The 25,188-nt window shown below is 39.2% G+C and overlaps 1 protein-coding gene across 5 annotated transcripts in view; it reads left to right on the forward strand.

Annotated features, from left to right (window-relative positions):
* Nucleotides 1–25,188, forward strand: part of OSBPL9 (oxysterol binding protein like 9) — a 60,243-nt gene that overhangs the window by 3,805 nt on the left and 31,250 nt on the right. For 3 of the 5 annotated variants that reach the window (XR_001873215.1, XM_017805390.1, XM_017805392.1), the window contains exons 2-4: nt 5,731–5,781; nt 9,975–10,053; nt 21,981–22,057. Coding sequence is in view for 4 of the 5 variants with exons in the window: in XM_017805390.1 (XP_017660879.1) it covers nt 5,731–5,781; nt 9,975–10,053; nt 21,981–22,057 (207 nt within the window). In the remaining variant the exon portion in view is untranslated. Of the gene's footprint in view, nt 1–4,612; nt 4,677–5,730; nt 5,782–9,974; nt 10,054–21,980; nt 22,058–24,327; nt 24,417–25,188 lie in introns of those variants that run through there. The other 2 variants (XM_017805391.1, XM_017805393.1) reach the window with 2 other exon arrangements.

Raw genomic sequence — 25,188 nt, forward strand, 5'->3', positions numbered from 1 at the left:
GATAACCCTTGGGAATCCTGCAGAAATAATCCAGAAAACCACTCAACGTTGAAAATCTGATTTAAATTCTTAGTTTAAGTGTACTCTTTAAATAAATATTTAAATTGTATAATAAATTGAAAGCAGAACTGGCATAGCTGTGCAAACAGTGCTAAACCCAGGGCCAGTACAGCGGAAGGTCAGTTCCTTAAAGTATTTTAAAACTTTGTGGATATTTGACATATGGTGGTATTGAAAGGAGAACTGATCAAAATGTTTTAGGCTTAAACAGCTGCCTTGCATAGTGAATGAGGGCTGCCAGAAAAAATTGTCGTGCATGACAGCTCCATAGCGTGTATTCTTGAAACCAAACTGGGGAGCCTCCCATCATCTTAATGGTTCTTGCACCAATAGATGCCTAAAGAATGTATTTAAGTGCTGGTCTTTTGTTAATCATGCCCATCAAACTACATTTAAAACATATGCTGGGTGAATGCTTTCAGGAGCAAAAACTGTGTGAAAACACTCGTTAGGAAGAGTGGTTCTGGTAGTATAAAAGTATTTTTCCCCCGCTTTTTAAAGATTATTACTAGTTAGCAACTTTAATACTGATTGTACTGTACTTGTACTATATTGAAGAACTGCCTGTGGATTGTACAACTCAGATATTGAGGAGAGGGGCTCAAATTTTGGAGAAGTTTTATGAATCTTTGGTGGTGAACTAAAACCAAACCTTGTTGACTTGATTTCAAATGATGCCTCTGAAGTCATGGCTCAGTGCCCCTATGGTAGAGACTTACAGTTGAATGCTTTTTCTAAATACAGTTTTCTCAATCAACAGCTACATGCAAAAATCCCAAGAAAACAGGAAAAAAATACATCTGCTTTTGCACACACATTCCTTCTGAGGTCTCTGTTTTCCATTCTCAGATCAAGTGACACTTTTTTCCTGTAATAACTTGATTTGCAACGTGCCCTGCAAACAGCTCAGTGAATCTATTAAAAACAGACAAAACTATATGCAAACTAGGAATAATAAAAATAATTCTGAATTTATGGGCACAGGATAAAAACCACTGATGGCTATTATGCAAAACTAAATTGAGTGCAACCCCTAGCATTTCCCATCCCCACACACTGTAAACATATTTTGCCTATTTTGTTCAAAAGTATTTGATGGGTTAATGTGTACTACTGGCACTCCAAATCACGTGTCATCTATCCCCTCAAAGCCAGCCTGTTGTTGGCTCCATTAATTTGATGTAGTTGGGTGCTTGTGTAGGATCTGGAGAGATCATGGGCACAGTGGGCAAATCAGAATTCTGAGTATAGATCATGTGCTAACAGTGGATCAGTAATAAATCTGTTCACTTACCTGCAAAATCTCATCTATTGCATGTTTTTATATTTTCTTTATTAGGCATGCAGAATAAAACCAGTAGCAATGTAGAGGATCAGTCTTTGTTGTTGTTAGATTACAACTTAATTTAAGGTTTCTGCTATTTTAAAGTTCTTGATGCAGGTTGTGAATGGAGCTGAGACTAATGAGCTGAGACTAGTTGTCATGTGAGAGAGACAATTTAATGAATAAGCTTCCTTTAAAATAACTAAGAATTATACAGAATGATCTTTTAATAGCAATTATAATATTTAGAAACTTGAAAAGGTCAGCCTGGTGATCAACACCTGGTCCTGTTGTTGCTATAGGCTGTTTAGTCTGTAGCTGTGCTTTTTGGGGGAGAGGCTGAAGGGAGGGTCCTATGATTGTGCTGTATCTCTTACACCTTTATTCAACTAAGGCTTCACATGTATTAGTTATAGAACTCTCTAAGCAGTTTATGCTCTTCTGTGCCAGGACCCATAAATTGTTGCCTTCCCGATTTCATAGATACATGGCATCTGTTCATCTGTTGGGGTTGAATGAGCCCCAGTGGCACCCTCAGTTATCCCTGCAGTGTTTGGGTTCCTGCTTTATGTCTGCATCCACAAAAGTCCTGGCTTTAGCTGCAGGAACAACATGGCTGTGAGATGCTGTCCCTGGGCTCAGGGAGCTCCTCCTCAGAGACTGGCGTGTGCCTTGCAAGGGAGCTGAAGGAATGGTGGGCTGGGAACAGCCTGTAAAGTCTTTAAATTGTTGAGCTTTATTTCAGCTTGAAACATGAGGGTTGCCTTAGCATTAGATGAGAAAAACGACTATTATGGAAAGTGATCCAAATTAAAGCTTCTCTTTTAGATGTAGCTAAACCGCAAAGATCTCTGTTTATAAATACAGCTTGTTCCAGGTTCTTCATCCCTAACAGGAAATGAATGTCCCAAGTGGTTTTGCTCATCTGTGTACTTATGTTAGCGATTTCCATGACAGCACTGTGTGAGTCACAAATGCACCTCTTCAAGTTCTGTGCACTTCTGCGCAGGCAGAGCTCGTGCCTCAGGACTTTTGGAGGCAGACGGCAGCTGGGGTTTATCTGAAACCTTAAACTTCCCATGCAACAGCTAAAACTTAAATGAAAGAAATAGTAGAATTTCCAAATAGGAAGGAAGGCTAGGGGCCTTTGGGAGTTAGGATTCTAATTTTGTTTTGGTTTGGTTTTTATAGGTAGACCCAGACATTGTTTTCATTTCTCTAAGAAGTCGTAGGTTACCTGAATTGCCTTATGCTAGATCAGTTCTGTATGTGATCAACTTCACTGTGTGGGTGTAAAAGAGAAAGCAATAAAGGCCATATTATTTTGGGAGATACCTACATTCCCCCTTCAGTAATACTGTATAGCTTTGTTCATTTGTACAAATTTTTATTTGAGCTTCAGCTGAAATTTATCTCATACTGCTGTCTGATTGTAGCTCGTTCAAGTCCTTTATCATCAAAATCAGTACAGTGTGTATTGAAAGTTTTTGGAAAATGTAATTTTGTCTGGTTATAAAACTGATCACTGAAAAAAAACAGCTGCATATTAAAACTTTAAATATAAAAAGAAAGTAAAATGTGGCTTTTTTATTAGCCATTCAGAGATGTCCTTCTGCTGTATGTAATTTTATTCAATGCAATGAAATTATTCCTCAAAACAGTTATGGGATGGCTTTATTTGTCCAAGAATACTTGATGAAATATAGGACATATTGGATAACCTAATTTCAACCAAAGGGTAACAAGGGAAAGCCGAAACTTGTTTAAATTATATTTTTTATAAAATCCTAGTTTTGGAGGTGAGGAGCAAATCTAAAATGTCAGCTGAGTTCTGTTTTAAAGTCTTGTGCTGCAGCAGTTAGTGCAAGGTTTGCTGTCTGCCAGTGAGAGAATCCAGCATTTTGTGTGATGGCAGCTCTGTGCTTTAGTGCTCAGGGAATTCAGATACTGCAATGATGGGTGCTTTATTCCAGTTAGGTAAAATGAATTAGATTTACCTCTTCATTATTATTGGTATTAAGCATGTAAATCTTTGTCTGAAGATGGTGACATTTTAAGTATATAGGCCCACACTCTGACCTGTGATTTATCTTGTGAATCTTTTTGCAGACTAAGAACATGATCATGTTGAAACTTAATTTCCATTCCATTAAAATGTGGTGTACAAGAAAAAGGAGGGCTTTGACTGTATCTTTTGCATTGGGTTGATAGTCAGCCTGCACGGTGGAAATGAGGGCTGTAGGGATTCTGCCTTCCCTTGCTCAAGGACAAGCTCTGGAATTCCCTGCACTTGCTTGGTTGAGGGTCTGAACCAAACCAAACTGAATGTCTCCTCTGCTGCCTTTGCTTTTCCTGCCTGTGCCCAGCACAAGGAGCTGGGAGGGCTTTGCCTTGTGTGTGTGATCCGGGCAGCCAGACCTGATCCGGTTCTTGCAGCTGCTGCAAAGTTGCAGCCTCAGTCCAGATATTTTCTTTCCTGCTAGGATTATGCCAATATTTCTTTCAGAAACCACCAGAGGGAGTGATAAGCTCTCTGAAGTGTCCTCCCATTTTAGGAGAACTCTCAAGACAGTGAATATAAAAAGTAAACCTGAACTCTAGTGAGATATACCCTGAATATACACAGTTTCTGATAGGAAATTATTGGAGAAACTTTGTTACTAGATCCTTTCTTGGATTTGAGGTTTAAAAAACCCCTCCAAGACCTTCTCTATGTACAGGATTTTATTCAGGAAATCTAAAAATAAATTACATATCTGCAGAATACATTATGGATGCACTGCTGGTCTTTACTTCCATTTCACTTTAACCAGCTAACCTATATTGATGTGAAAACAAGTAGATTCATACTTATGGTTTCTAACATTCAGAAGACAGCTCTGATAAATTAGAGCCTGAATTGAATGGGGGATCAGCAAAAACATTATTTGAAGCCCCGAGTGGTGTATTTTTACATTATCTTTAGTGAATAGGACTTGCTGTGACTGCTTCATGCTTTCCTTGTAGCTCTATCTCAAATATGTAAAGGATGAAGAATAATTTGTTATTGTTAAGACTCATACTTCTTGTCCTGTCTTTTTTTTCTGTTGATGTCAACAATATTTCATTGTCTTATGGCTTCAGTGAAAATAGGTCTGGTGATAATAAAATCAGTGTATTCTCTTGATGGAATTGCTAATATACTGTTGGAAAGAAGTGGGTATTTCAGAAGATGACAGCAAGAGAATCTGTTCATGACAGTGGCAGCTGTTGTTTTCCTGACCTGAAAGAATGTAGTTTGAATATCTGGATGGTAAGAGAGAAGGGGTTGTATTAGACAGGACTACCTTTTAGATGAGGCTACAATGTCAAGTAACTTATCGTTTAAAAAACGGAAACTCTGCGTATGTGTGTGTGTGTCTGTGTAGTTAAAAAACAGCAGATGTTTTGAGTTTATCAGAAAACTGAATATTTAGGATGACCTAAATGTTTTCTTTTTCTTCTTCAGCTTAAATAGTTTGTGTGTGTGCTGCTTGGGCTTGCCCCTGTTGCCCAATAGCAATGGTTATTGACAAGTCTGCCTGAGTCAGTGGTGGGAATAGCTGAAAGTTCAAGTATCACAATTTCAAGCTAGAAGTGAGTTGGCTGTTTAGAATTCCCTCTTTGGGAGGTTGGGAGGGGTATCAGTGCTTCAAACAGATACTAAGGAAGAGATTCAGTAATTTAGCTGCAAGGTAGGTTAGTCTACAGGTTTGAGCACTGGTTATGGACATGGGAATCCTGTTTTCTGATCTGGGCTCTTACTGCTTAAATGGCTTTAAACATAACTTTTCTAACTGTAGTAATGAAAGTGGTCTGTACTGCTAGGATGTAGGCATAGAAACTTGTCTAAAAATGGAATTTGTATCTGCATAAAAGGGATATGAATCGGGGAAACTTTCTGACAGAAATATAATTCCATTTGTACAATTCTGCCTGCACAGCTGGATTTTCTTTTGTGGGCACTTTTCTGAGAGTAAGTAAGAAAAGAGGAAGATGTAAATCAGTATACTGCTCATTTTTAGTATTTCCCAAGTCCTTTCTTCTTCACTACTTTTTACTTTCTATATAGGTATGGACTGCATCTTACAAGTATTTCATGAAGGTATCTAGAATACTTCTTGAAGAGGGATATTGTGTTCTTATATTTTAAGGATTAGTTTTCCATACCATGGTATGTGTGAAAACTAACCTATTTTGTAACAGAAGTTGCATCTCATTTAATCAGTCAGTAAAACATTATGCAAAAATCCTTTTCTCCATTGCTTTGAATAACTTTCTTCTTACTGTGTTTGTTAACCCACTGATCTGTTTTTTTTCTGTTTCAGTCGAAAGACAAAATGATGAGAGGCTCACGCCGAGGGTGTGTTAGACTCAGGGTAAGTATTGTTTTATTCAGTACTTAATGACTTACTGTGTATAATATGTCCTAATGGAGAGAACTGCAAGGAGACTTTGAGGTTTGGGCTCTATTCCTGACTCTGCAAAATACTGAAATAGTGACAGTATTTAAAGAAAGAAACCATAAGAGGCCAAGTGATGTGCTGCGCTAATTATGTTCTGTAATTTATATAGTGTATAGAAACCTTATACATTTTATGGTATATTAAAAAACATTCTATGACAGAGTAAGATGGGTAGCATATTATGAAAAAGTTTTTGCTTGCAGTTCTCATTCCTCTGTGTGTGGAGGTATATATGTATTGTATACGTATATACATATTGTTCTGTGCTACAGGAGTCCTTGTGTCTTTCTGATTTGCCTTTCTTCTGTTTCTGTGTTCTCCATCCTGCCTGTTTGGACACTCCTTAGGCCTGCCAGTTGACTCTGCTGGAGCTTAGTGAAACACAGGGGGACTGGAAAGGGAAGGGACAGCACTGCTGGCAGAGTTTTTGAAATACCAGCTGGGGGTGGATACAGATTGGAGAAAAGAGGTAAAGTGATGCAGACTGGGAAAGCTGCACATTACCTGTTTGAGGCACTTAAGCTTGGGACATTTAACCTTAAGTGCTGCTGTTGTAGCTTGAATTGGTAGCACTGAAGTGAGGTGGGAATGCTGGGGTGTCTTTGCATGTGCCCAGTTTCTACCTTGTGCTCATGCACACACTGAAAATATTTCTTGCACAAGTCCTTTTCCTATATTTTTTCCCATTTCTCATAGAACCTCTGGCTCCAGAATGCAGCAGCCTTGTGAAGAGCTGATTTAAACAGGGGGAAGGAGTCAGGAGGATAATGGGTATGAATGGGAGCATTTTGAGTCTTGAAGTAAGAGAAGTCTAGGGAAGGGGCTCTGTGTCTGACCAACACTGTGATGAGTATTGCAGCAGAACTCTGGATCTTCCAGTTACTCCTTCCTTTTGTTGTTACCCCTTTCTGTGGCCTTAATACAGGGGTATCTGCAGTCTTCTGAGACTCAGAGAATCTCCATTCACTTGGATTCCAGATTACTTTTTTTTGCACTTTCCCTTGTTCCATTTATTGGTATTTTAATTTAGTATGTCTCTAAGAGTAATGTAAGCTCAAACCATTGTCTAGAACATGACATTTCCAAAGATTCACGAGGATGTTTTTTGCCTTGGGCAGAAAAATTTGGTCTGAAAAACCATGTCTGCTTTAATAGTGCTGTGAGCCTGTCAATGTGGAGGTTGGCCTCAGCCTGCCAGTTTAGGAAATATTAAAAGTGAACAGTCTGTTCAATATTGCATGATCCATCTTTATATGTATTTAGCATGAAACAATCCCTTTATCTTCCCCCATCTGCCACTCTTCTATCACAAATTATTCTTTGGAGTTTTCTGAAGACTTACTGACTCCCCCAGCCTTTCTCTGAATATGTGTGGGGTTTGGGACTTTTTTTTGTGAGGGAGGAATCTTTCTTTTTTCTGCTTTTGTACAGCAGCTTCTCTGGCAGATGACAGTGATACTGATAGCTGAACAGATGGGCTTTTGCGGTCTGAAATTCTATCAAAGAGGTTTTCTGTTTAGAGTAATTGTTGAGTTGTTACTGTAGGTGTGAACATAAACAAACATGTAATTTAAGCAATTTGGCTAAAATACTTCCTTTTCTCTTGAGTGGATTTTTAAAAGCTTGTTCCTCACCTTTTTGCTCTTGAAACACATATCATAGGCCTGAAGCTTCATCTTCAAATTCTGTTGACTGTCATAGTGTACTTAGAAAGGTGTGTTTATAGAGGATTCTGTGTCATCTGCACTATGCTTAAGTCCTAAAGTTTTCTGGAATATACACTTAAACTTGCACTCTAGTTTTTTTCGTTCCTGTTGTCTGCACAACAGCAGAAGCATCTTCTGTGCTTTTGGCTCAGACCCTTTGCCTCAGTGTGGCAGCTGCAGTGTGTGCCCTTCATGCAGGTTTGTGCTGAGGTCACAGGCCGTGGAGAGCTCTCCTTGCTCCTCAGTTTTCTCCCACACTTAGGATGGGGCAGGACTTGGCTGTCCTAGTCTATGTTTAGCCTTACATTAGTTTTACCTGTATTCTCTGGGGAGAATATCTTGGTCGTGTTCTTGGTGTCTCACTTAGAGATTTTTGATATCTTTAGCCTGGAGAGAAGGAGGCTCAGGGGGGACCTTCCCTGAAAGGATGTTGTGGCCAGGTGAGGGTCGGTCTCTTCTGCCAGGTAACAAGTGACAGGATGAGAGGAAATGGCCTCAAGAGGAGGATTATATTGGCTATTAGGGAAAATTTCTTCATTGAAAGGGTGGTCAGCCATTGGAACAGGCTGCCCAGGGAAGTAATGGAATCACCATCCCTGGAAGTGTTCAAAAGATGTGTTGGTGTGGCACTCGCTGATATAATTTAGAGGTGAACATGGTGCTGCTGGTTAACGGTTGGACTTGATGATCTTACAGCTCTTTTCCAACCTCAACCATTCTATAATTCTATGATACAACTGTTGAGGAAAATTATATTATACAACTTGCAGTGATCTTCAGATTTATTGCATAGCAAAACACGTACTTAAAGTGCCAGACATTTTTTTTGGTATTGTTATGTTTAATAAAACCCAGATGATTCTATCAAAATGAATCTAACCCATCATGTCATGTCACTGGCACACTGCATGGTTGCCAGATAGTCTCTGAATGTAATGGCTGGTCATCTAGTGGTTGTTACGTCCTAGCACTAAAAATATTCAGAATTATACTGGCTTGAGTACACTTTTTAGGGGCCTCTTTTATAGTGAACACAGAGCTGTCCATGAAAAGCCTGTATGGAAGATACTCTTGGAGAAGTTAATTGGTACATTTTTGGCCGCGGAGGGAAGAAATAAAGTAGTTTGGAGCTATCCTTTCCTGCAATATAACCTCGGATTACATATGATTGGAGCTGTTTTTAATTAGAACCTGTTCCTGCCACTCTGTCTTGTGGGGCCTGTGGTAGTCCCAGCCATGCATGAGCTGGTCCTGTTGGCCACAATCCTCATGTAGGGGCTCTGAGGAATGTGTGTGGGTAAGATTGTCTCAGATCCCTCTGTCCCCAAGTCTGGATCAAAAGAATCCTTAGATTTTGGCCAGGCTGTGGTGATACCTGACTCCTGTTCTGCAGCTGCTGTGGGATACCTGGCTGAGTGAAATGAAGCACTGCTTGGAATCGACTGACAGGTGCTGGTAGTACTGTTACTCACTGTTTACTCTGAGACTAAGGGCAGAATTTACCCTTTCAATATGGGCACCTTCCAGTGATGGCTGGCTGTTTTGTGGGAGGGGGAAGGATACAACAGATCCTGATGCTCTGTCTCCTGGAGAACAAGAGAAACTGAGTAAACCCACGGGTGATTTTTGAATAAATTTTATAATTTATTGGAATTGTCAGAGGCCTGGAATGGTTCTTTCTTCAGTGTTATCTTCTCTTGGGTGAAACTTATTTATTAAATGTTGGGGGTGGGGGTGGGAATGTAAATGTGGTTAGATTTGTAAATAGCTAAGCACAGATGGCCTTTAACTCTGTAATTTATTTGCATTTCCTTCTAATAATTCATGAAGAATTAGAAGACAAAGCTAGTTGATTTTGATATATCCTGATTACTTACTGTTAATATTTACTTAGGGACTGAAAATTAGATCATGCAGTGTACCAGTGACATGACATGATGGACCAAATTCATTCTGCTAGAATGATTTATTTTTTATTACAGAGTGGTAGATAAAATCAGGTCAAGAGCTTCTTTTTGTAGAGTATCTATGAATTACTATTTTTATACATGGAAAGTATATATAAAATATTGTTCCTCACTCTTCTTTAAAATGTAAGTTGAAATGTAGTAGAGAGCTGCTGCAGCATAAACCCACCTCCATTACAAAAGTAAAAGATGCATATTATTATCCAGAAAATCAGGTTTACAACCCTTTACTGTTTTTTTTCTGCAGCTAAAATTTTATTTTCTTAAAGAACTGACTGCATCCTCTGACTAAAGAGAGAATCTTTCTGCTCTTTACTGTCTTCGGTTCTCTTCTAATTTGTCAAAGCTTTTTAAATTCCAGTGGTGTAGTGATAGAGTGTGTGCTGCTGATGTCACTGCTTGCCTTATCAGGATTGTGTTCTTTGTTTCACAGGGAGCTGTGATTGGTATAGACGATGAGGACGACAGCACCTTCACAATAACTGTTGATCAGAAAACCTTCCATTTTCAGGGTGAGCTGAAAGAAGAGATTGTTTTTTTTTTTCTTATAATAGATTCCACTTGCATTTGATGGATGATTTTAAATGTTTGGCAACAGAACAGCATGAATGAGCACACTGAGAACATTCTGGATCCAGGGGTGCTGCAGGTTAGGCAGGGATTTACATCTGCAGTGGATACATATGTGCTAGAAAGAGACTGTAGCTCTGGCAGGATTTAGAGATTAATAATGTAAAGAATAAATCACTCAAGGGGAGAAAGTAATGTGCTTCTGATTATGGGTTTCGCTTACAAAACACTTCTGATCTTCGTTATCAAGATACAATTATGCATTTCTGTATGAAGAGAATCAAGACTGGTCTGAAGGTTGCAATTTGTATCCAAATAGAACTTAATGCTCGCTTATGAGGAGACTAGAGGCAACATTTGGCTTAACGGTGGAGCTTTGCTTCAAGATTTACCAGCTTGCATTCATTTCATCTACATTTCTGTGTCTTGTCTGCCAGTCACCATTTCTCTGCTATTATCCTTTTATTCACATTTCCTAACACCAATGCCATCTGCCACTGCTATGTTTCGTCATTGCATGCTATGGCTCACCGGTAGAAAGGGTAAGGTCCTGTATAATTGTTATGTACTCCTTAAATTATTGTATCTGCAGCAGTAGGGCAAAATATTGTGCTAATATTGACTAGAGAACTTCTGCCTTCTGAATGTTAAAATCCTGGGGAAGTGTGATGAAAATATTTTGCAACTAACATTTGTTAGTCCTTTTTGCTTTTCCTCTAAAATGTAGTGACTAAATCATTTAATTGCTTTGCATGGAGCCGAAAATTGTAAATATCCAAGAGGCACATCTGCATTTAAACAGTCATATTAAATATATATATATATATAAATCGAATCAATTCTATAACTTGGGTTGTACTGTATATGTTTTTAAATCAGTGCTTTGCAAATGGGAGTTGTCATTAATACTGTTGTTTTTGTGAGACTGTTTCTAATGATAAATATTAATTGTACACCATATCGTCACTGGCTTCTGTATTCCTTGTGCTACAGTTCTTCCTAAATGCTGCTGCTGTCTGGCTTTTCACTGCATTAAGCCTCATAAACATACCTTCATAATGCTGAGCTCACAGTAATACTTCAATCTACTGTTCCCAAGGATAGCTGATAAAATGCAAGCTAATTGCTAATGCAGTAATGGAATGCTGTACTAGTGCAGTCTTTCAGTACTGTGAAGCTAAATACTGCTGAATATTTGAGAACTTGATACAGGTAAATCTAGAAATCTCTCCTCTTTAGTTACTAAGATAGACCTTTTTTAATACATCTCGTTTGTTTTATATTCTCCTTTGGGTGATCAGATGTCTTAAAACTGATAGTATATGATACAAGTAATGTTCTACTCTCAATAATATTGATAATTTTTGAACACCAGTTTTGTCACATAACATCTCGTGCTTTATAATCTCAATTTCTCTGCATTTCCTAGGATCTATGTATGCTCTTTTAATGTACAGCTAAGATCTTGTACACTGTTTTCTGTATTATGCTTTTTCTGTTAGCATATTATGAAGGTAACGTTGCTGATATCCAGGAAATTGTAATGCTACAAGCAAAGTGTTAATATATGTGGCTTTATTGTAAAAAATGTAAAAAGACAGGTAAGATATTAGTGCTGAGATATTTCAGTGTAAAAAAGCTCAGCAGAACTATATCTGTAGTTCTTACAGCCATTCTAAATGTATTCTCACCTCATGCAACCCTTATGTCATATTTATACAAAACATTTTTTCATTATATTAAATTAATTCAGTGTTACACAGGCTTTAACTTATGCAAAATATAGGTCACTGTCAGTCAGGAATGGTGAATAGGTAATAATGTAAGTACTACAAAATGTATGCTGAGACTACATAGGTTATATAGGATAGATTCTGGGAATAATTCAAGAAAACATACAATATTCCTAACAATTTCTTTCTAAGATTTTTTATACCTGATCCAGAGAGAATGTTTCTTCTGCAGGATAGTCATAGCTATAAATACATTCACCCTTTACAAAAGAAGTCTTCTACAAGAGAAGACTGCTGCAGAAATGGCAACTTTTTTAAAGATACAGTCATTTCTTTAATCCTTACTGCCTCCTTCATTCTCAAAGTCAGCTAGGGATCCAAACAACCTGGAGCCTCCCTGGGAAAAAACCCAGAACTTTAAAAAACCACGATTTCAAAGATTTGCTGATCTGTATCTAAGTTAGGGTCCCATCTGCAGTGGAACGGTTTTTCTTTCAGGCTCCAAAAGAAAACTATTTACATTCACTCAGACTTTAAGTACTGATTGGTAAAATTTTGCTGGCAGGCAGTGATAGAATTTGAATTTGGGAAAAGAAGGAAAACCTTAGTACTGGATTAATTGATTATATCTTAATGTGCACATCTGACTTAACACTCTAGAGATGTAAGTAATGAGGTGAAGGGCAAATAAGTCATTTAAAGTGTCTGATCAACTTCTCACATGGATGTTGATCCCATATGTGTATGTGTGTAACTGAATTTTCAAAGTGCTAAATCTCCAGCATCTCCCACTAAGATTTGCCTGTCACTGGATAATGATAAATTTTGAGTCTTGCTCGTGTATAGTTCATATTTTATTGCTGCCTCTGTGAGTCTTCCTCTCTTCTGTTCTCAACTGTGCTTCCTAGTGGCCACCCCTGTACTGAACATTAGTAAAAATTAAGAACTTTTTATTACAAATACAGTGTAGGTTTTGAATGATGACTGGGTACATCCCAAATGGGATCCCTATATTTATTACCTGGTTATAAAGGAAAAAAGTGAATTGAATAGATATAGGCAGTAAAACAAACAGCATGTTTTGGTTTTACTGTCAGCTTAACTTTAGCTCTGCCAGAGTGCCCAGCAGATTTTTTTCCCCTTTATGTTATTGTTATGGACAGCTGTATTGATACCTGTACACACTGGAGGGTGAGTGGAGGCAGAATGACCTCAGAAATTTTAAAAGGTATTTAAAAGTTATGTATTTTATCTCCCGATTGGTCCTCCTTTGGTCATGCTATATATCCAGTTTCATGGTTTGCTTGTAAGGCTTCTGAATTAGGCAGATCTCAAAGCATTCCCTTGTTGGTTTGTTCAGTTAGATGCAAAAATCCATTCAAGTTGCTATAAGATATTTGGGATAATGCTCTTAGTTTAATTTACCTTCCTGTCAGAAGCTCTTTCTTGATAATATATTTTTCCTTGCTGTAGTACACGTTCCATAACCTTCAAACACTGTGGGGAGTTTGGTTTTGTTTTTCTTTTAACATCTTCATATCATCACCAGACTATAAGCTCTTTCCATTTGGAAATTCAGCTCTTCTCTCTTTCATATCACTTAGCTGTTCCTTCTGCTCACTGGGATGCTTGTGGCTTAAATTCAAGAGTGGGAACATGATGTTCAAGAGAGTCCAGCAAGGTTATTGTTGTATTTCTTCCTGATGTTTGATTTGCTGTCTAACCTGAAGCCATAATAGCTTTTATTTGGACTGAAATCCTTCACTAAATGCACATTGTGTGCAGGAAAAAGGAATTCGGATTTTTTAACTCCTACCTGAAAAACCCAGCTCTTATTTTTACAGCCTGCAGTACAGTTCCTTGGAAGGCGAATCAGTTTTGTCTCCTGCTTTGTGTAATAAAGGATTGAAAGATTGGAAGCAGTCCAGTGCATTGATCTGAGATGATTTTGCTTTAGCTTTTGTCTTTCCTTTCCTATGCCTGCCACAAAAGTATCTGAGAAATGAAGCATGAATGTTGCTGTGCAACTTATTCTCCTGTTACATGAAAGCTGTCAGCTGCTAAAGGTAGATTTCACCTTCTTTCCCATCCTTCCCCAGTTTTTAGCTTGATTTATGTCTGCCTACCATCCCAGCTGAGGAAAAAGGGAGATATGCACAGCAAGAGGCCTTAATGTTACAAAAGCAGGGAATTTTTGTTAATGTGGGAGACAGTTATTATTAAGGATATACTGAGGTCCACAAAGGGTTTAGTTGCTGAGCTGTATCAGAATTTGAGATTTTAAGTATTTGTATTAAGTATCAAAATTAATTATAGTGGTTCTATACCTGTGTTTCCCCACTGGTTGGGAAAATAGTCAATATTTATAGTCTTCTACAAAACCTTGACATTGTCCACCAAATAGACGACAGGAAACTGGTTGCCCTTGTGGTATGAAGAGACACTTTAGTCTATCACATTACCCAATTTAAATAACGATTCATAAATTGCAGCCTTTTCCCAAAAAAGGTTTTGAGAACTTTTAAATCTGATATTAAATGCCTACATTGCAAAAAAATGCCTAGTGAGAGATTTTGGTGTGAAATCCTGGTCTGTGCTGGTTTCCTCAGTGATGTTTAGTGCTGTGACTGCATCGTTTGTCCTAAGCTAATGTTTGCAGGGTCTTTTAGGGTTCTGGTGATGCTGCAACAGTGAATTCCCCTATGCTATGCTCAACTGTGCTTTTATATTGCAGAGGAGGACGAGTAGCTATGCTGAGTAAAGCTTCCAGCCTTCTCTTCATACATGTAACACCAGAGCTGAGCTACCTGTCCTCCTCCTTTTACCTGACCAGGTCTGGGCTGCACAAAGTTCTGGGCCTCATCTCATCCTCCACTGACTGGCAGTACTGCAAAAATAGAGCTTTTGCAGTGATTTTTCTGTCCTTCCCTCTCTCTTCCATCTACCCTCTTTTTGCTATTGATGTATTACACTGATACTTTGAGCAGTTGGAACTTGTGACCAGAGCACAGAGAGTGGTGCGTGGTTGTGCTTTTCCTGCTTCACGCAGCTCCTTCTTGCACCTGCAGCATCCTGTATTATAATTGTCTATACTCATCCCTAGAGTTTCCCATTTTAATGGGACTCTCTGCACTCAGTTGTTGTGGTCATACATAAACACTTCTTGGATTTCCATTTCTTGAGGTTGAAGTTTCAAAATGTATGTTAAACTTCAGAGTAGCAAAGAAATAATACCTTGAAACAGTGTCTGTGTGAGGCATCCATTTGTTTTCTCTTTTCCTTCCTCTGGAAGAAAGAGTATATTTATTGCTTGTTACTTTTGGCATCAGTATGAGTCTGTTATCTCAATTGTATCTATTGGCAACTATTTTGGAAGGAGAGAAATGGTTAGAAAAGGTCTCACTATAAGGAGGGGAGGGATACTGAATGGTTAAACACTCATTTCCTTTGGTGTTAACAAGAAATTCCAAGTAGCAATAAACTTGAGTTTAACCTGTTAAATTGAGAGCTATTTTATTGGCTAAGAAAATGGCTATATTTTTCTTTTTCTATTTCAGTTTTTTTAGTTCAAACCAAAATATGGTTTCTACCCCACATTAGTAGCTTTTGAGCTCTATCAGTGTGATCTGCAATGGAAGAAATTCTTTACTGTGAGGGTGGTAGGCACTGGAACATGTTGCCCAGAGAAACTGTGGCTGCCCCATCCCTGGAATGTTCAAGGCCAGGTGGGACAGGGCTCTGAGCAACCTGGGATAGTGGAAGGTGTCCCTGCTTGTGGCAGGGGGGTTGGAATGATATGATCTTTAAGGTCCCTTCCAACCCAGGCCATTCTGTGGTTCTGTGATTGATTTTAAATGCAAACATACCTTAAAAGCCATTTTCACAGAATATACCATATGGAATATTATTTAGTGTTACTATTATTAATATTTAAATATTATTCTCTAGTGCAAAAAACAGATACTTGCAGATTGTCCCACGTTGAGAATTGTTTAATTACAAAATTACACATTGTGCATGAATTTCCAGAGAGAACTAATAGCAACTTGACTGTGTATTTCCTTTGTCACACAAAAGGTATGTAAACATACTTTTCCACCCAAAGGTACGTTTTTGGGTTGATTATAAGGCTTACTAAAAAATCTTTTGAGCTTAGGTAACAGTGAAAGAGCAGTTCAGTTGGTTTCTTGAGATCACAGATTAATCTTACTAATGCGTTGTACACGGGAGACCTTTGGATGCTTTTATTTTGGGCAAGTCTAATGACATTGTGTCTTGTGGCTCCACAGGAGTCTTCTGTAGGGACAGGGAGATCAGGCCAGTCAGACACCTGCAGAACAAAAGGAGGTTGATTTATATGTGTGGGTGGAGGATGGCATCAGGAGGAGAATAATGCTTGTGACAACTCCAAAACTGTGATATAGAGGAAATAAGGTTCAACTTACTGACAGATGTGGGAGCTGCATGTGTTAGAAGGGTATTTGTAAGCAATGAAACTAGTGTTTTGGTAGGCTTGTATGAAGTGCTGCTTCATCTTGCATATTTTTCTATGGTTTGAAAGTCCTTTCAGTGACTTTAAAAAGCAATTTATTTAGTCATGGAACAGTCCTTTGATGTGTGACTTTTCCACCTCATTGAGCACTACTGATAAAATCTCCCACCAATGAGACTGGTGGCAAAAATCCTATTGATCTCAGTATAGCCAGAATTTCATCTCTATCATCTGGTTATTTGTGTGTAAAGATACTACATTAGTTCTGCACTTGGCTGAGAAAATAGAGGAATTTTGCATACAAATCAGTGGAAGTTTTTTCAGAATGAAGGCTGCATAATTGACTCTATTGACTCTGTGGGTGTAATAGACTTTTCTTACTGAGTTCTGCCTGTAAGTAGGTCACAGTGAATGAAAATAAAATATGCATTTCATTTTTTGACAGTGTGATGTATTTGTAAGTAATCTAGTGATTTTTTTTTTTTTTACTAGTTCTTGAGGTTTTTCTTTCATCCTAATGCCCATGTAGATGAACACAAAAAAAAAAAAAGCAGCAGTATGCTGATTCTGAGGTGATATGTTTTGTGTATTCTGTCTTCCAAGTACTGCTGTGCATGACCTAGAAATGCTGGTGGGAAATGCTGTATCGTGGAGCAGAGTCGTTTAACTTGTTTCTATCTAATCTTTGGATGCCATGAAAGCTTAGGCTGGAAAAAGTAATCTGTTTTATGCTGTACTTTAACATTTGGTATACGTTATATAAACACATATAATCTCTACACAACAAAGTAAATATTATAGGAACTCCAAATTACAAAATTTATTCTCTATTTGGGAAATTAATGGAGGTAGAGAGCATTTAACGTAGTTGCATTTCATTTGCCTTCTTATCCTCATAGAATAGAACCTTTTACAATCCCTGCCATATCTGACATGGCAGTTTGGGAAAATCAGAGATAAAGGGCTATTTTGTAAAACAAAAGGGAGTTTTAAAGCACAATTTTTCTGAATTGCAGAAATTCCTCAGTAGAAGCAGTGATTCTTGGTTTTAGTATTTTTTTCACTCTGTGATTTTCTCTTTGGTCAAATAATTGCTTTTCTTTCTTTGTAACACCTCTAGGAAACAGTTTGGATTTTTTTTTTTTTAGTATAAAATGGATGTTAAAATATCTTTTGAATAAGTTCAACCAGACAGATCACAAAAAAGGCACATCTTTAAAAATATTGTTACCAAACTCACTGTAATGCTATGACATGCTCTTCAAGTGTGTTTCCCTGAATTAGTTATAAATAGGACTGTGATCATGTTAAGTACCCCGTGGTTGTCTCTGATGTGCCTGAGATGTGCCTGAGATGTCACAGTAAATTACACAGGTGCCTTTCAAAGGATGCACCACAGACACAGAGGAGTGAGGGGTTAAACATATGGAACAAACTGTAATCTAGCTCATAAATACTAATTCTATTGAAAAAAAAGGTAAAAATAGCTTAACTGACCTGATCACAGTAAATTTGCAATGTTTCAGCCACTAATGATTCCAGTCCCTTGCATATAGCAGTGATTATGCAGCTCTGTGTGGATTTAGCTTGTTCCACATGCAAATGTTCACTGTTAATTTGAAGTAAAAACTGAATTCTGAATTCTGGCACTTAAAAAAGAGAAAAGCACAGGGAGTGTTAGTGTCCTCTCAACTGCAGATATAGCATTGCTATTTTTGTGGATAGCTGATGCCCCGGTACAATTTGAATTTCAGCTGACCAGGTAACTCTTGCATTAACCCCTGAGACTAAGAACCACAATGAATATTCATGTAGTGCAGTGGGCTCCTTTGTTTAATTTCTAATTAGCATTAAAAACATTAATCACTTATAAACAGCTGAACTAGCACTTATATGTTTTTAAGTGCTAGCTATTTCCTTACACAGATGTCTCAGTGTTTCTTATTTGTGTTTTGTCATACTCTTATTCTAGAGTCAGCCTGGGGAAAAGCAACTTGTTTCTCTCTCTTGCCCCCTGCCCTTCTCTTTCTAGAAGTTTTGTGCCAGGAGGGACCAGATATCATTCCTCCATTTTTTAATGAGCACAGATACTAGTGTAATTCTTTGGACTAGATAATAATTGGCTTATCCCAAATATGTTCTTGTCCCCTACCTGCTGAAGAAAGCCTCCAGCATTTGCAGATGCAGAGTGGATATTTTGTTGTGTGCAGCACTAACTTTTTACCTGAAAATATATTAGAGCTTTTTCTTTGGCCAAAGTTGCCTTCTTTAAATGAAAACCAGCTTGTATATCTAGCTTTCCCTACAGATGGGTGGATAATGATCTCTGACCATTGTGTGTAGATTTTTCCCATAAATTGTTTCTGAGTGTGTTGGCTAATCTCTTTTTTGAATGTCCATTGATTTTTTTTTTTCATCAGTGATCTTTTGGCAGCTGTTCAGTTCTAAATTGCTTTTACCATTAGGGAGCTTTTACTTGCACCTAATCTCACAGCAGCCATTTTGATTAGATTTAATATAACTTTTCTTGCAGCTCGCTTTACTAAAAACTGCATCCTACTGTTTTCTCCGTGGTTTTCTTAAAAGATTCTATGGAGGAGAGCCAGGAGGATCTGCTGTTGATGATAGATGGTCTGAAAGTTAATCCAGTGTTCTGTACAGAGAGTGCTTAAAAGGTTCTGATGCTGTGTGTTTTCTGTGCAGTAAGCAGTCTTCTTGTGGCAGTGTTCCTGGATTTATCGTGGCCTGAGTAGCAGGATTGATGAGATTCATGTTGTTCTCCCTAAGGACTGATCATGCTATGCCAGAGGTTTGCAATGTCTAGTATATGAGGAAAAAATACAGCTTTTCTCCTTCTGCTGAGCCCTGGTAGAAAGAGCTATAAAGGGGTCATTAGAGGAATAGAAGCTTCAAAAATGTAGTTTATTTATGAGCATGGGAAAGTCAGTTCCGTGTTTGAGCCGTAGGGATTGGTTGGTTTGTAGGTCTCCCCTGGTGCTGTGAGGCCTCTCTGTTCTGCTGCGGGTTCAGATACAAGTCATGATGTGATAACCTTTATTAATGGGCTACTGTATATTGAGATTAGTATTTAGCTAATACAGTGACCTCTTTTTGCTGCCAGTATGGAAGATCACAGGAATTCTGCTGCAATACAAGGATTAATTCACTGGTCTGCAGCTTAATTGTTTCTTTTTTAGTTTCAATAATCATGGGAAAAAAACCTTTAACATGAGATTTTTGTATCCTGTGAGTTACTTAGGAGCTCCTTGGTACCCCAGTTCTCCAGTAAGATTAAAAAAAACAAACACAGAAAACCAGAAAAACAAACAGAAAACACAACCAAGAAACCTTACACATACTGAAATATGTTAACCACTGTCATACATCTCAAATACTGATAGATACAGGTAACTATATATGTTATATATGTATTGACTGGTATAAGATGCATCAACTTAATTAATATGTCTGGCAGGACTAAGCAAAAGGGCCTGTTCTTGATTAGCAGAACCAAAGAAGCTAATAAGCATTAAAATTGATTCTAATTGACTAATTCAGTAATTGAAATTAAAGAGTAAGATATATTGTGCAAAAAGAGCAGGGTGTTTGTGTGTGCATGTGTGTACGTAATGAGAAAAAAAATAAAAATTATAATTTGCACATTGTAGAATGTATTTGGGCTAATGCAGTCACTGGGCAAGGTTCACAGGGCCTCTGTCCCTCCCTCCTGTCTTCTTTCACTGCATTATACACTTGTCCTCAGCACCTACTTCAGCTTCTCAATTAAAGTACAGATCACTAGTGGGTAGAACCCCGTAAATTAGAAGTTATATCTAGTGAGCTTTTGAGAGTATTACAGATGGCAAATCCAGCTTTTTAATACTTGCTGCGGTCCCTGCAGAAAAGTTATTCACCTGCTGTTCTAAGTAGCATTTAATTACTTTAACTTCTTCCTGCAGACTTCCTCTGTGCATCTGAAAGCACTTTGGGAAGCCACTTTCCTTTATGTCTAGTTTTAATTTGTGCAGGTTAATGGTATTGTTACCAGAATACCTGTGGCAATTGATCGTGCTTTACTATTTTAAAAGAACAATAAGTAGGGATTGACTTGTATCTGGGAAAACGTGTATTTTTTAGGAAAAAAACCCTAGACAGGTTTCAAACTTTTACTTTGTATATAATGGAAGTTTTGCCCCACTGCTTTGTGAGGCCACCTCATTGGTTAGGCTTGGACCAAATTTCTGTATTAAAAAGACATTCTTACCTATCTCTCACATACATTGTCAATTCTTCCCTGATGGTTTTGTTAACTTGGAATAATTAGTGTATATATACTGAGGTAAACACAATGCACTGTGTTTATCTTGATACTGTTTTCTTTGGGGAGTGTAGAAAAATCTACATGTTTTGAAGACCTGTGGTCTCAAACCTGGATAGGTTTGAGCTGCAGATTCCAAAGAATAAAAGCAGTGGAAACATAAGAGTGAGAAAGGGAACATTGAAACAAAGCATTTTGAACTGGAGAGTACATTTCAGTATAACCTAAAAATATTTCCTCTGAACTCCTTAACAAATAAGTCTGATAGGAATCTCAGCCCTCTGATTCATAATAGGTGCTAGCTCACTTAAGCTTTCCTTGCTTTTAACAGGCTTCCTGTTTCTTTTAAATACCATTTGAATGAGGAACTAGAAACAATTGTCAATAACTATTCTAAATCCATATATAGGCCAGTTTGTTTACAGTCTATTTAATGCCTGTGGAATTTTCTCTTCTTTCTTTACCTGGAGTCCACTGACTCTCTGCTCCTGTGTTTTTTAAACACTCTTAGAGCACAGCAAGGAACTCTTTCAAACTAGTGAAGTGAAGGTGGTGTGTCTGTACAGGAGGTAGGGGTGAAGAAAAGAGGTATCTGGGTAAAAAAAAAGTGATTATAGTCCTTAGTCTGTTTCGATCTGTTCTTCATCTTACTCCTCCAGCTCCTCTTCTCTTTTGTGCCCCCAGTCCTGTAATCCCCCTTTAATCATCACTTAATATATTGCTTTCTTAATTATCACTGTCTGCAACTGAGAATCATAATACTCTTTTATATATATAATATATGCTGACTTGGGTTCTTAATTAAAACTGTCTGGTGGTCTATTGCAGAAGTATGAAAATGTTCTTTTGTGTGTTGTTAACATATAATTTAGGTTCTATTTGGTTTTAGAGTAGGGTTGTCTTGAGTTTTGAAAATGTTTATTATATACTTCAGGTTATTCTTTGTCCTTCATTATTCACACTGGTAACCTGTTAGAGGTGTTTGCCCTGTCTAATGAATCCGTACGTGAAAGGCTAACTTATTCCGAGTTACTGTGTCCACACTGAAGTAGAATTAATGGATAATCTATTACAGGTTGAATAGCTTCTTGTAAATATGAAAATTCAAAGAGGATTTAATGAATTAAGTGAGGACTGTCTGTGCAAACCTTCTTTGCTATTACAGCCAGACAAGAGACAGAGCTGTAACCACTGAAGAATTTGTTGAACACAACAAACTGTGCCCTTGGCAACTTTCCATATTTAGTGTGGACATCAGATCTGTTTGTGTATGGCTTTTAGTATATAAGACTACATATAATTTATATATTTTTGATACTTTTTCAGCTCGAGATGCAGATGAGAGGGAGAAGTGGATCCATGCTTTAGAGGACACCATTCTCCGCCATACCCTCCAGCTTCAGGCAAGTTTCACTTTCACTTTTGACTTGGTTTACTTTCTTTTTTTCAAAGCAATGAATGGCACAACTGCTAATATCAAACAAGTCCTATATAATATCTGCTTGTTCTATAGCCTGTACAATCAGATACAGTAAAACATCAGTTTGGGTATCTGAGATTAGGTTCAAGTCCGGTACTATTTTCTTGTCTTACTATCATGAGAAGTTAGTATAAGACTTCCCTTTATTAAATCATAATATATACAGTTAGCATTAACTCATATTTTTTTAGGATTTATATTTGTAATAAGGTTCCAGACTTAGTGTTATACATGTAGTTTGGGTTTTTTGAGTAAAACTAGGAATTAGTCCTTTTTGGGTCGAGCCTGTTGCATGCTTGTACGTCACCTAATTTTGAAATTAAAATGAGACAGCAGCACTGAACCTCTCTGGATGACAAGAATGGTAAATAAATAGCTTGTGTTTGAATCCAACTGTGTAAGCTGGATATCAGTAGTTTTCTGGTCCTAAGGACAGATGAGTTGCAATGGGGATGGTTCTTAGCACTAGTTATCTAGTTGTACAAGTTGGGCTAGATGATCCTTGTGGGTCACTTCCAGCTCAGGATATTCTTGATTTTATGATCTAAGATCAGTTTCTGGAAATGTTCTAGACCTGGACATGTCTATAGGACTTGCTAAACATTTATTTTTGCCCTGGAGAGAAACCCAAACTCTCATGAAAGAGATTTTCTCATACTTGGTTTGTACCACAAAGGTGTCTGATGACAGTGTAGGAATCTTAAAGCAGGTATGCACTATTTGTGTTGAATAAAGGTTTGGGGTGCTTTTGGAATATGGCAAGAGAATTAGATCTCTTAACATTTGACCCTGCGTGAAGAAATACATAGTAAAATGCCCTAATATCACATAAAGAGAAGATAGATTTAGATGACATTTGCCCAGTGTAAAGACTTGGAACAAACCTGAATTTGTCCTGTCCAACTTTAAGGCACTTGTGCAGTCCCAGTCAACTTGCCTGTTAAAGAGTGAGTTTCCACCTTTTTTGATTTATAAAAGACCACTATAAATTTTCTACTGGATAGCAGATCCCCAGATAAGAATTCCTGTTTGACAATCAGCTTTGTATCCCTAGTAACGTGCCATGGGTATTTTAGAAGTAATCTCTCCATCTGGACACAGTAGCTGACCAGGAACCGAAGAACCCCGGACTGCAGTGGGTGTGAGGAGAGAGATTATCTAGGGAACAACATGTGGAGGTAGAAGAGCTGAGCCCCTTCCCAAGGGATGCCTCTTTTCCTGTCCTTAGTTTAGAAAGTGAATACCACATGAGTGGTTTAGGGTCTAAAATGAAGTAAAGGGAATCTGTGCCATTTCCTCCACCAGAAGATTTTTTATGGCTTGGAGGTACAGAGCACAGGAATGAAACACCGGAGTATAGGTTGGTTTTATCAAAATGTACACTTGTATGCTCTCTAGAAATGGTGAGTGTAGTTGTACTGGCAGAAATAGATTTCATGATTGTAACTAATAATGGAACTGTTTCCCATTACATAACTGTTGACATTCCTTGAGTTTTTCAAATGAGTAAAGCATATTTAGATAAAAAAGCCTAAGGCAGTAATTTATCTAGTAATGTTCGAGGGAATAATTAGAAGTTCAGAACTGCTTACTAAGAAACATCTCCTCCTCTCTCGTAAATACGTTTACCATTGAATGTGGTATGTTGTGGGCCACTGCTGTGCGCTCACCACTCGTTTTCATGAACCTTCCTCATCGGTCACGTAACATTTCTGTTTCTGAGGCCCTTGTTTGTGTAGTAGCTGGAACAGCGTTCAGTTACACCCCCACTCGGGAACTTCCAAGGTTTGCCATCTCCACAGATGGCTGAGCAGGCACTGATTTAAGAATGAAACATATCCTTGCCAAACCTCATTCTTTTACTGGTTAGGGAGAGGGGTCTCCATTGCTGTGGGAGGTACCGGTGGGACGTGCAGGCGGAGCGAACAGGGGCCGAAGTTTCGGGGGGTGGCTGCTGGGCTGAGCGCAGGGCAAACCCAGGCACAGCCCCCGCAGTGCCTCCACGGCCGGCGTGGCCCTGCTGGGCTCTGCCAGCGGCCGCTGCCCCTCCCTCGCTTTGCTCCGCGGGGCCGGAGCAAATCTCCGCGGCCAATCTCCGGCCGCCTTGTTCGTGACGCGCGGCGGGGCCGCGGCCGGGGGGTCCTGCCCTTCCCTTCCCTGCCCTTCGCATCCCGCCCCTTCCCGGCCCGCTGGAGGCGGCGCGGCGGGGCCCGGCGGGCGGGCGGCCCCGCTCCTGTGCTCGGCTCCGCTCCCCGCGCGTTGCCCACCGAGGGATGGCCGGTGTGAGTAGGGGCGGCGCGGGCACGGGCGCGGGCACGGGCGGAGGCGGGTGCCGGGTGCCGGGGCTGCGAGAGCCCCCCGGGGCACACCCTGCTCGGGGCAGCCCCTCGGCGCCTCCCGGGCGGGCGAGCGCCCGCCCCTCTGGCCGCGGCGGCTCCAGGAACGGGCGGCGGGACCGGGAGCGCGGAGCCCCCGGGATGGCGGGACCGGGAGCAGCGAGCGCCGGTGGGTCCCGTGCGCCCGCAGGGATGCTCCCAGCCGGATACAGGAGCCCCGTGTACACAAACACGCCTTGCCCTCAATAGCGTTTAAACAAAACGGCGCTCGGTGTGCTTTCGCTTTCCTTTGGGCAAAAAAAGTCAAACGGCTTCTTTGGGGATTATTGGCTCAGCGGGATGGAGGGGTTTGAGTGCCGCGGCAGAGATTATTTTCTGTAAGGGCATTTTCTTGAGTTCTTAGTTTCTGTCGCAAACAGAAAGACATGTGATTGTCTGTCATACAAAACCTTTTTGCCTGTGGTTTTGTCCAAAATAATGTATCTTTTCTGAGTCTTTTTTCCCCATATTTTCGTGCTGCTTTCAGTCTGCCTGTTCTGGGATGAGAGTATTCAAGTTCGGAAAGTCAGACTTAAAAGTTGCTTTACATCTGAAATGTGAGAAACTGTACTGAAACCCAGGTGGTTCGTGTGTTGAGTCAACCAAATCAGGAAGGATTACGAGTTAATGCGAGGTGGAAAGGTGAAATGGTGTCTGCGTGTTCTCTAGTCTGATTAGT

This window comes from Lepidothrix coronata, unplaced genomic scaffold, assembly GCF_001604755.1.
Source record: "Lepidothrix coronata isolate B3197 unplaced genomic scaffold, Lepidothrix_coronata-1.0 Scaffold12, whole genome shotgun sequence".
Lineage (NCBI taxonomy): Eukaryota > Metazoa > Chordata > Aves > Passeriformes > Pipridae > Lepidothrix > Lepidothrix coronata.